The sequence below is a fragment of the Setaria italica genome, chromosome VI, assembly GCF_000263155.2.
Source record: "Setaria italica strain Yugu1 chromosome VI, Setaria_italica_v2.0, whole genome shotgun sequence".
NCBI classification, from domain to species: domain Eukaryota; kingdom Viridiplantae; phylum Streptophyta; class Magnoliopsida; order Poales; family Poaceae; genus Setaria; species Setaria italica.
The window spans coordinates 22591978-22604900 of record NC_028455.1 but is presented as its reverse complement, the minus strand read 5'-3'; the positions used below and the strand labels follow the sequence as shown (position 1 = coordinate 22604900).

The following is a 12923-nucleotide window of genomic DNA, read 5'->3' as shown; positions in this document are numbered from 1 at the left end:
ATATATATTTGTTCTAACATCCAAACAGACATGATTTGAACTCATGGACATTCAAATTTTCAAATGACATCCAAATTTTTCGCGACCCATGGACATTCAAATTTTCAAATGATCTGAACTCGAGTAGGGATCGAATTATATAGAATGACACGTCCACCATAATAGTTGCCATGATTCAGAATAGGGATGCCTGGCTGGAGCTCGCGAAAAAGGTTTCATGCAAATATAGTCGTCAACAAGCTCTGGTTCACGAATCTTGGTTAGTAGTTTATCTGATCATCATGCTCCTCATAATTTTTAAGTGATTATTGATTAGACAACATAGCTCATCAATGGTATTAATAGAAAGCACTATATAGTTACTTATCGATGGCTGACCCTAGTACCCATATTGACAATGGTTCACGAGATTAGACCTTCTGATGTTTAGCACATGCAATTAGGCGTAATCATCTTCATGATACGAGCATTAGTATTTTTCATATGTGCATTTTGTCATTTAATAATTTTTATTAGTAATTGATCACATGTTATATGGCTTTATCAATTAAAATGCATTCAATTATGGGTTTATGCCATTTTTCAATTAAAAATAAAAAAAATCATAAATATGAGAATATATGAAGTTAATGCCAAAATGTTACAAAACATGTGCAAATGGTCATAATTGAACCATAAACAAGTGTAGAATTAAATCAAGCTGAAATAAGTTGACGAAATGGTTAAAGCATAGATAGACCGGAAGTGTTGAGTTACTCTCATTTGCGTATTTGGTTGCTATTTAAAATGAATTTTTGTTAATTTTAAACAGCAGAGAAGGTGCAACCAGGGGACGTGGAGAGGCCCGGGTCCCAAGCAGCAAGAGTGGAGGCGGGATTTGAGAGGTCGTACTTTGCGGCGAGGAGTGCGGTGAAATTAGCAGGAAGCCTCGCGGATGTGGCCGCGGTAATGGCAGTGGCGGGGTGTGGGGGGGGGGGGGGGAGGAGGCGGAGGAGCTGGGAGTCATAGGGTAGGTGTGGTATGACTGTAGGAGAGTGGAGTAGTGGAGTGAAGGGAGGGAGGTGCTTCTAGCTAACCATCGTCAAAAGCGTGGGGTTCTAAAGCATGGGGATTAACTGACCTGTGGGGCTATAGTCATGTAACTTCCTCTTTAGAGAGAGGGAGTAGTGAGTCCCCTGGTGTTTGTGGACATCTTATAAGCACACGATATTTTCTTCCTTTCTCAATAGTACCGGATCATGTTTTGGCCGGTATTTTGGCACTAGATCGATGTGGAGTTCTTTAGTAGTGACAGTATCCCTGTGATATTCGTGGAAAATGCATGCTGAAAACGCATTGCTTCTTAGTGATCCATGGGCATTCAATTTGTATCTCATCTCGAGTGTGTATGACAATGGAAAACGAAAGAATGATATGTAAGATCCTTTACTTTTGAAAACCATTTTCGATCTTCCAGAATTAACAAATTTTATGTAAGCAAAATTTGGTAGGATTTTGAGAACAATACACCCAAGCACACTTTTCTTACTTTGCTAAATCTCCTGTTCGGGAAATAATGAATGTCCTAGTGAATTAATTAATTCCCTGATAAAGTGATAACATAGCTTGGTGATGATGTACAGTTTCCATTCGATCGGCCACGTAACGTTTTATTTGTTTTCTTATGCAAAAAATATGCGGGACCTGTACTTACTCTGCATAGTGGTAGTGGAGGTGGAGCGATGTGTTGGTACTTGTAGTTGGTACCGGTACCGGTAGCGTACCGTTCTTTCGGATTTTTTTTTGTAGCGAATAGTTTTTTCCCTTTGAATTTTGTGCCCAGCGCAGCTCGTTGCAGAGCACCCGTGGCCGTGGCTCCTTGGAAGTTGGAACGAACCCCTTTCCGTGGACCGTGGCCCGGCAGCCGGCGTCGAGGGAGCCCGGCCGCCCGGGGGACCTGCATAGCTCAACCGAGAGGAGCATTTTGTGTTTACTTGAATACGCACCACAAGATTTGAAAACGTACTCCCGTTATGCACGTCAGCAACACCTTCCATGCTGAATCAGGGCGGATCTGGATAGGGAAGAGGGTCATCCAACCCATGTTGTGTCACCCGTTATCAAGGATTGGCGTGCAAGAGTAACTCCAACAGCATTGACATCTCTTCTTCAAGTTAAAATTTAAGTGTGCTAAAAAATCACGATCCAAATGCTATCCAAACTTGGTGCGCTAGTTTGGCTTTCCAAATGTGGATCCCATACACATCAATTACAAAATGGAGAGTCTGTTATAGTGTGAAATGTGAAATGGAGAGGTTGTTGGAGTGGATGGAGAGTGTAGAGAAAACTACCTATTGGAATTTAAAGAGTAGGAAATTGATAGTCTGTTGGAATATGCAACTTATTATGGAGAGAAATATTTTTGACAAGTTGATCAGAGAGTCAAATGGAGAGTCAAAAATATACATGCTGTTGGAGTTGATCTAAAGGTGGTGGCATAGTGTGTCACATATAGACTGGTGTGCACCCTTACCATCTCCCCTTTGGTTACCTACTTACCTCTTTTAGCCATCTTTTCCTAATGTTTTACTTTCTTTTAATAAGTATGTGATGTTATTATAGAAATTTATTATAATTTGCTTAGATTATAATAATTTGCATGGGACAGCAACTTTTTGTGCTTAATACCATTCGCATTTTTGAGATTGCATCTGGTAGTTCTGGCTTGAGTTTCGATTTGCATACAAAGATAAAAGCTCTATTGGCATGGTGCATGAAGCGTGTTTTCATGTAGCTAATAACTAACAGAGTGTTTGCATAAGTTCGGACCAGCAATATTCGAATAATTGGGTGTTCAACACTGGTTTCTTCACGAATTACTTTACCATAGCCATGCAAAAGGTCCTATTTGGATTCACCGAACTAACAAAAAATTTCTAAAGTTTAGGTAGCTAAATGAGAATTGAAGAGGTATTTATCTATCCTGCCCCTCCCTCCTACTTTATAATTTTTTTCCCAAGCAAGGTAGAGGAGCATTTTGGTCTTTTACCAGTTTAGCTGAGTTTAGTCAGGTTCCACCAACTAAAAGAATCTTTAGCCACTGGGTCCTATTTGGATTCATAACAACTAAATTTAGCTGATGGATCATAGTTATAGGAGAGGTGTGGAGGTGGAGTGGAGAGGCGGAGTGGAGAGAGTGGGGTTAACCGTCGTCAAAGGGGTGTGAGGGACTTTAAAGCGTAAGGATTAACTGACGTGCGGACCCATGGTCTTGTGACTTCTTTCTCAGTAAGGTCCTGTTTGGATCCACCCAAGCTAAACTTTTTCTTTTAGCTAGCTAAAGTTTAGCTAGGGGTGTTTGGATCCACTAGCTAAATAATAGTTGAAGAGGTATTTGTCTATCCTACCCCTCCTTCCCACTTTAGAAACTTTTCTCGTGCAAGGTGGAGGGGTAATTTAGTGTTTTACCAATTTAGCTGAGTTTAACTGGTTTAAAAGAATTTTAGCGGGCTAAACTTTAGTCAGCTAAAATTTAGCTGGTGGATTCAAATAAGACGTAAGAGGGAGTGGCGGGTCCCTCGAAGTTTGATGCAGCGTTGGAAGCCCGCCGTATTTTCCCGTAGAAAGCAAATCATCCTTTCAATATTCGTGGGAAACGCATGCTGAAAACACACCCCTTTTCTCCTTCGTGATCCATGGACGTTCAATGAGTTGTATGAAAATGGAATACTAAAGGATGATATTTATGTCTGGATGCAATACTTTTGTGGTGAAAGAGGTTATGTGGGTTTCTGAGTGACCAAGAAATGGGAATACTGAGGTGGGAATTGATCGTTGGAACTGATAATCGAAACAAGTGGATATATTTTCTTTGTTAAAATGTACCATATCATATTTGAATAAATCTTTCCATCACTTTTTGCTGAGTTTTCGAATTATCGTGGCCCATATGGCGGTCATGTTCAAACTTATCCTATGTTTATGCTACATTCTTGTGCTTTTGTATGAAATAAAGTTTTGTCGAATGGTTTGCAAATCGCATGGCGTGAATGAAAGTCTATGGTACTTAAGTCATGTCTTGCTTTGTGAAATTGGTCAAACTTTGGAATAAAACTATGGTTCCAAACTTCTACGACGTCCTTTTCCGATCATCATATATATTAATTCTGACTATTTTTAATAGTTTGATGGTTTCTTATCATTTTCACTTCATAGCAGACATACTAAATAAAAATATAAATATATGTCATGTTGGTACAACTCCATCTACAAGCTTTAGTTTCTTATGAAGCAAGAACCATGGGCCAATTGAACTTATTTAGTTAAGACATTTTGTCATTATTATTATTATTAAATACATATTTGAACCATTTTATTTACTTTGCAAACTAGAAATCTTGCATGGATATTGGAGCTGGAGATGTGGCATATATACAGGCTTACAGTATCAAACTTTAGGAAAAGAACAGTGAACACGTATCATGAAACAATATACCTCCATGCGAACTTAATGGCTTATTATCAGATCATCATGCTTGATTAAATAATATGTTTCAGCAATACACCTCGATGCTTGATCAAAACAATGTTTTGGGCAAGATCTCTTTAAAGGCATACAGATGGATCATGGTCGTATAAACAGGAACATGTTAGTTTAACATTCAAAGTTTTTTTTTAAAAAAAATGGGTGGTAACTTCATGAGATTTTCGGACCTCTATGGAATCTCTAACTTTTGAAAACCATTTTCGATCTTCCTAATTAACAAATTTTATGTGAACAAAATTCGGTAGAGTTTTGCGAACAATACACCTGAGCACGTTATTTTACTTTAAATCTTCTATTTGGAAAAAATAATGAATGTCCTACTGAAAAAATGGAGCGATATATTGCTACCATACCGTTCTTCTGATTTTTATAGCGAATCGTTTTCTGCTCTTTGATTCCGGATGTAGTACAGGCTTTTTTGCGCTCCGCGTGTGTCCCCTTGGAAAGTGCCCTTTCCGTGGGCCGTGGCCCGGGCGGCGTCGAGGCCGTTGCCCATCTGCTGCCGCTTTTGCAGCCTTGCAGGTGCTGTCGGGCCGTCAGTCAGACTGGAAACCTGTGGGTTCAACGGTCAGAATTCAGCAGGATGGGAGGGCACGCGGCCCCGAAGGAGCCGGGGAGGCCTGCAAAGCTCCATTCCTTGTACACAAATATCTTTGGAGCATTTCAAGGTACTCTCGTTATGTTATGTTATGTACGATCACTTCTCACGGGGGCGGATCCAGGAAATTTTTGTAGGGGGCCTACATATTAGAGATAAGGCTGTTGGGCTTGGTAATTGGGCTTGTTTTTATGACTGTGGACTAAGAAATGAAGCACAGTAGCAAATTGCATACTACTCGCTGGCCCAATAGCTGCTGTCTGGCCCAGTTTCACGAAATTGAAATTACAGTTCTTCCTCAATCACAAGCCGCCTCCAACCTCTATCTTCACGTCTCTATGGCGCAAAAATTCAGGAGTGATCTTTTATAGCTTCATGGGCTGTCTTTAGAGGTAACCAATTATCGGTATTTAGATCCGGGGTTGCCGAGCGATGTCCGAGATAGTGTTTTGGTTAGTGGGGCTCATCGAGATCAGGAACTTGAAGGTAAACGCAAACACACGATTTAGATAGATTTGGGTCACTGGATTGCGTAATACCCTACGTCCTGTACGTTGGTTGGATTGAATTGCTTTAGAGGGGGTCCCTGCCTTGCCTTATGTAGTCGGGGGTAGGGTTACAGGTCGGTTGGTTACAAGAATACTAGTCGGATACGACTAGAGGAGTTCTACTCTTATTCCAACGAGTACTTTCCTGATCCTCGACTAGTTCCCGTCTTTCCATGTAGACTACGCCGTCCTACGTCATGGTCTTCATGTCAGATGCGTCTCGGTGTCTAATCTCATATTTAGTACTGTCCAAACCTTCTGATGGACCCATAGATATATATGTACGACACCAATAGCTCTTTAATTAGTTTTGCAGGAAACCTTTTTGGCACGAGTGTGATGCCTGAATTTTGGTGCCATGGCTTAGGTGTCACCGCAGGTGCGGCTTCGTGGCTGCAGAGAAGAGAGAGAAAGATATCAGTACATATAGGTGGTAAAGCTCATCTCGATTTATGTCCCGTTTGGAGACAGGGACTCCTGTCACATCGAATATTTAGATACTAATTAGAAGTATTAAATATAGGTTAATTATAAAACTAATTGCATAAATGAAGGTTAATTCGCGAGATGAATTTATTAAGTCTAATTAGTTCATGATTTGACCATGTGATGCTACAGTAAATATGTGCTAATCATGAATTAATTGGGCTTAATAGATTTATCTCGCGAATTAGCCACAGTTTATGCAATTAGCTTTATAATTAGTTTACTTTTAGTCTTATCCAAATATCCTATGTGACCCGAACTAATTAGTCCATGGATCCAAACAACCGGTGACGGCAAGAATAATGAGCGTGGGTTGCATGTATATATTATACACACACACGTCTCCATGCTAGAAGCCACTTTGACAAGACATATATATACTAATAAGATTTAGCATATAAATTAAAGGAAAATGATTTGATCTTGTTGATTAGAATGCAATTTCTAGTAGCTTAAAAACCGATTCAAAATTTGCAAATATTTAGAAGACCACTTCAGTTTTTTGTGCCTGAACGCGTGACATAGCCACCCGCTGCTATCTCATGTCCCACTGAACATTACAAAACCCTTTCTTTGTGCTAAAGAAAAAGGACATCCTAAAGCACGCCAATGTTGACTTGTCATAGTCACATCCGCACAGGGATGTCACTTGTCATTGAATTTTTACGTGGCTGGTGTGTAGCTCAAAACAGCGTACACCGCCTGCACCACGGTGCAAAGCAGCCCGACGGCCGCCGCCGCGAGCCCGACGGCGAGCCACGGGTTGGTGAAATACTTGAGCATCAGCCACGCCGCCCACCGCCGCGGCCGGCTCCGGAACCGCCCCTCCATCGCCTGCCACGTCGCGTGCAGGTAGTTGCCGACGGGGTCGTCGGGCCTGAACGCGACACCCTTGCAGAGGCCGGCAAGGAGCCCGGCGACCTCGTCATGGCCGCCGAGGCCGTGCGAGATGACCCCGCGCCTGGACAGGAGCTCAACGTCCCGCGGCGTGCACGCCAGCTGCGACACGAAGACGCAGTACGCCGTGACGTGGCTCCCCGCCGCCGCCGGGTTGCTCTGCTCCAGCGCCATCAGGTTGCGCAGCAGCCGCCACGTCTCGGCGTCGACGTTCAGACGGGGGATCTCCAGCGTGCTGCCGCGGCGGTTGAGCTTCACGTCGAGGATCGAGCGGGCGCCGCCTATGCCGCCGAGGGGCCGGGCCCTGAACCCCACGCCGGCGCAGTGGTACTCCGCCGCCGTGCGCCACCGGCCGAACTGACGCTTGCCGCCGGTGGCTCTGCTGCCGGTGGTGTGTGGCGAGAGTGCGGTAGGCGTCAGGTGCATGTGGAGCAGGTGCAGAAGGTTGCCCGGACCCGGCGGCGCCGCCACCACCGGCGTGGCCACGGAGTACTGCTGCCCCCGCAGGAGCTCCCGGACGTACCCAGCGATCGCGTCCGTCGCGGGAACGCCGGCGTCCGGAACGGTGAGCCGGTGGACCTTGTCGACGACGAAGAACGGTATCTGATTCTCCGCGAGATACAGGGCGTCGCGCACCACCGCGACGGCCTCCATCATGTCGCCGCCGCCCACCGACGGTGCTGCCCCGGCAGCGCCGCCGCCGTTCCCGCGGCGTCCGGCGATGTGGCCGAACCGGACGAGCAAGTAGCAAGCGTCGAGCAGCAGCATGCGGACGAAGTCCGCGCTACTCATCTGCTCGAACGTGCGGTCGTAGCAGCTCCTGGCCTGCCACTCGATTCGCGCGACCTCGCCGAGGTAGTCCTCCAGCGTCACGCCGGCGCTTGCCACCGACATGACGTCGCGGAGGTTCCGGAGCTTCTCGTCGTCCCTGGCGAGGGGCGGGCTCCTGCTGCGGTGGTTGGGCCCGATGCATACGTGGTGCGGGACGTACTCGGCCGGGTCGACGTTGCGGGTGAGCTCGCCGACCACGGCGATGACGATGGGGCAGCCGCCGGGGAGTCGGGGCGGCGGCGCGTCCGCGGCGGCCAGCTCCTCCCTCAGCTGCTGGGCCAGGGAAGGGATGTCCACGGCGTGGGAATCACCCATTTGTGAGAAGGCCTTCCTTTGTGGCACTCTGCTCTGCTGCTGCTGGTGTGGCACGCCATTTCTGGTGAGGTCGAATCTTTAGAGATTTCGAAAAGGGAGCTTCGAAAGGAACCCTTTTAACAAATTTTGGAAGAAAAGATTGTGGTTTTGGAGCTCGCGAGTCAGTCAAGCACTAGTGGTTGGAAGAAAAGATTGTGGTTTTGGAGCTCGCGAGTCAGTCAAGCACTAGTGGTTGGAAGAAAAGATTGTGGGTGGTTTCAGGGTGTTTGAATACTAGATGCTAAAATTTAGCAGTGTCATATCGGATGTTCGAATGCTAATTAGTGGGACTAAACATGAGCTAACTATAAAACTAATTGCAGAACCCTGTGCTAATTCGTGAGACGAATCTATTAAGCCTAATTAATCCGTCATTAGCAAATAGTTACTGTAGCACCACATTGTTAAATCATGAACTAATTAGGCTTAATAGATTCGTCTCGTGAATTACATTCCATATGTGCAAGTAGTTTTATAATTAGCCTATATTTAATACTCCTAATTAGCATCCAAATATCCGATGTGACAGGTGCTAAACTTTAGTAGGGTGTATCCAAACACCCTCTTCATCTCTTGCCTTTTTTGAGAAGGGCGCAGGGAGGATGAAGGTGCCAACTCCCGAGTGTCTCTTTCGAGTTTGGGCCGTTGCGTGAAAACTGCACATGTGCACGAGACAACAAGTAGCCGGTCCCAACCCACCTAGTTTCTGTACATGCCATATCATATAGACATTAGATATAAAATTATGTTGGCAATAAATGGTTTCTTCAAAATAAAGTATCAACCAATCTCCTCTCTTCTCTCTTCTTTCCTCTCCAATCATCCTTTCCCATTTCTTAGATTCTGTGTAGACATGGTTTCTCGCATGAGAAACCATTTCCTTCTCTCATTTCATTAACTCTCATGCCACATCACTTACATGGCATGCTATTTAATACTATAGAAACTATCCTAATCACCGGGTTGGGACTGCCCTCGTTACAAAACTACAATGGATCCATCCAATCCTGCACTCACATTAAATTTGCTACCACTAGCGTTGGGTTGACCTGAGGTCAATGACCAAAGCATATGTTAGAGGTCGAACGAGGGAAAGAGATAATAATCAGATAATGCCATGGTACGTCACCAATTCTATCGCTCTTCGACTAAAAATTGTTTAGGTGCCAAATGAGGGAGTGTGTACGGCTCAGTTGCTGAATAAGTTTTGCTTTATCATAGGACGGTTGGGGGGTTGAAAATGGTCACAATACGAAAAACGAAAAAGGTTAGGCCGCCGTATTTGCGAAATGAAGAAGGAACACATACAGGTTGCGAGATCAGTAGAAGCCGGAAAAGGTATCATAAACACAAGAATGATGTCAAACGGTATGGGAATTTCATGATAACCCCTAATCCAACCTCGTCGTGCTACTTCTCAGTGATCTGTAACTTTTCTTTCGAATCCAACCATACACAAATTCAACCAAACTGGTAAATGCCAAAGATAAATTGAACTTTGCCTTCTTCGTATATACATGCACAACACATGGATTTTTTGAAAAGCATCAATTACATAGGCGGGCATAGTAGGAGGGATCCAGGGTTATGGTACTACCGCCGATGCATGTAACTAACCGTCAGTTATAGTGACCCGGCTATTGAACGTATGGATACCATCCTCTACCTATGGAATTGCTCCATAAGCACTAAAAAAACCTTCCACTGGGACTGCCTCGTTGATATTGAAGCGTCGTCAAGCTGCGGTGCTCTAGTGCAAGATTATGCTCCATCTGATTTCAAATCTATAGCATTGTAGGGCAATTTTTTTTAAAAATATTATAGGACAAGCTAATACCTCCGCCTTAAAATATATGGCGTTTTGACAAGCTAAGCTTTGCTTGTCCTAGACTGGTAAAAATGAAGAGGAGTGGTATATCGCAGGAGGATTAAAAGAAGAGTTTGCAAAAAACAAAGGTGCATCTAGAAAGCCACTCACAGATCCATCGAAACACGTTTGGCACACATTATTGGCTTTTGGCCATTGACTCGAGGTCAACTTGATGATGAGGCTAGTGTAAGCAAATTCACTGTGTGGACAAAATTGAAGGGACCCATCAGGCCATCTGTCCTGTCTCCTGCACATGTGCGGTTCACGCAACCGACGAAGCTCGAAGGCGAACTGGAGTTCCTTCACAAAGCCAAAAGATGAAAGCGGCAGACCCTGCTTCCCTAGTGCTTGACTGACTTGTGAACTTAGAGCCTGCTCCCGTGTCCTTTTTAGATTTGCTGTGAGTTAAACTATTTTAAATTTGATCAAATTTATAATAGAAAGTATCAACATTTATAACACTAGGTAGGTATGCTATGAAGATATATTTCATAATGAATCTAATGAAACTTGCTAGACATCAAAAGTATTGATATATTTTTATATAACTTAGTCATACATAAGATGGTTTGATTTAGGACAGAACTAAAGTAGCACTCTTTGCAGGACGGAGGCTTTTCGAATCTATCAATAAGAGTACCTAACTTTCCAAGGGCCTTTTCAAATTTCAAGTGGAAAGATTATGCACGTGCCTTTCATGTTGCTGCACATCCTGTCTATATTCATCAAACCACCAACAAATTTCTAGTGCCTTTTCTCAGCAGGGCTGCAGAGCAGACTGAAGCAAGAAGGGCAATTGGTGACCTGACTGACCGTCCCTGCCTGCCTACTCATCACACCCATGGGTGATCCCCATGCCGTAGACATCGAGTCCCTGGCCCGGCAGCTGAGGGAGGAGCTGGCCGCAGCGGAAGCGCCGCCGGCGCAGCTCGCCAGCGGCTGCCCCATCATCATCGCTCAGGTCGGCGAGCTCACCCGCAACCGCAACGTCGACCCGGCACGTCTCCATCGGCCCCTACCACCGCATCAACAACCCGCACCTCGCCAGGGACGACGAGAAGCTCCGGAGCCTCGGCGCCCTCCTGTCCGCGGCGAGTGCCGGCATGACGCTGGAAGTCTATCGCGACGAGCTCGCCCGCCTCGAGGGCCAGGCTAGGAGCTGCTACGCCCACACGTTCGAGCAGATTGTCAGCGCGGAGTTCGTGCGCATGCTGCTGCTCGATGCCTGCTACGTGCTCGTCCGGTTCGGCTGCGTCGCCAGACGCCGCAGAAACGGCGGTGGCGAAGCGCCGTCAGTGGGCGGCGACATGATGGAGGCCGTCGCGGTGGTGCGGAGAACCAGATACCGTTCTTCGTCGTCGACAAGGTCCACCGGCTCACCTTTCCGGACGCCGGCGTTCCCGCGGCGGAGGCTATCACGGGGTACGTCCGGGAGCTCCTGCGCGGCAGGAGTACTCGGTGGCCACGCCGGCGGTAGCGGCGCCGCCGGGGACATGCAACCTTCTGCACCTGACGCCTACCGCACTCTCGCCACGCACCACCGGCAGCAGAGCCACCGGCGCCAAGCGTCCGTTCGGCCGGTGGCGCACGGCGACGGAGTACCACTGCGCTGGCGTGGGATTCCGGATCCGGCCCCTTGGCGCTTGGCGGCAAAGGCGGCGCCCGCTCGATCCTCGACGTGAAGCTTGACGTGGCGGCTGCTGCGCAACCTGATAGCGCTGGAGCAGAGCAACCCGGCGGCGGCGGGGAGCCACGTCACGGCGTACTGCGTCCTCGTGTCGCAGCTGGCGTGCACGCCGCGGGACGTCGAGGTCCTGTCCAGGCGCGGGGTCATCGTGCACGGCCTGGGAAGCCACGGCGAGGTCGCCGAGCTCTTCGCCGGCCTCTGCAATGGCGTCGCCTTCGGGGCCGACGACCCCTGCGGCAACTACCTGCACGCGACGTGGCAGGCGATGGAGGGGCGGTTCTGGAGCCGGCCGCGGCGGTGGGCGGCGTGGCTGATGCTCAGGTACTTCACCAACCCGTGGCTCGCCGTCGGGCTGCTGTGTACCGTGGTGCTGGCGGTGTACTCTGTTTTGAGCTACACGCAAGGGGCCACGTAGGAATTCAGAGCCAGATACTGTGCGGCTGGATCTGCGAAAAGTCAATGCATGTGTGCTGTTACATCCTGCATTTTGGTCTGTTTAGCAGAAACAAATGGTCATACGGTAAATAAAGCACGCATATCAAAGATTCAAACTTTGCAATCTTTGACCAGTAATTTGACTATTAATTTTTTATTTATTATAATGTAAACTTTATAGGGTTGGATTCATAATTAAATATACTCTACAAGGATTATAAGTTTATAACCATAAATAATATAACATAAATAATATAATATAAGATAAATGAATGGTCAAAGTGTTATTTGGAAACCGTGTCAGATTATGCCATGCCTTATAAACATAGACGGAGGGAGTGTTGATCAATATAATCAATTAATAACGCAAAAGCTAAGGTCTTTATCCCTATGCAGCACCTAATTTCTTTCTGGTTATGGCTACAGTGTCCCCAATTTGCACACGATTTTTCGACGATAGCTGTGGTAAGGGCGAGATTTTCAGAAGAAGAGGTAGGTCAGCTAGAGGTAGAAGAAATACAGGAATCATCATTGGATGCTTGAAAAATTGAGTGACGGTGGTCCACGCCTAATCTACCTATAAACAACAACTAGACAGTTCAGTGGTGCATAAGATAGCAAACGGCACATATTCTGGGATTTCGTAGATAGTTTAGAAATCAAAGTGGTAAATTTAAAAAATTGTAAAGTTT

At 46.2% G+C, this 12923-nt stretch overlaps 1 protein-coding gene and 1 pseudogene across 1 annotated transcript; one reads left to right on the top strand and one right to left on the bottom strand.

Annotated features, from left to right (window-relative positions):
• Positions 1–6583: 6583 nt before the first annotated feature.
• Positions 6584–8497, bottom strand: LOC101756275. The gene has a single exon (XM_004973266.4). The coding sequence runs from the start codon at positions 8198–8200 to the stop codon at positions 6821–6823; it is 1380 nt and encodes a 459-aa protein (XP_004973323.1). The 5' UTR covers positions 8201–8497; the 3' UTR covers positions 6584–6820.
• Positions 8498–10611: 2114 nt separating this feature from the next.
• Positions 10612–12355, top strand: LOC101755871 (annotated as a pseudogene).
• The last annotated feature ends 568 nt before the right edge of the window (positions 12356–12923 follow it).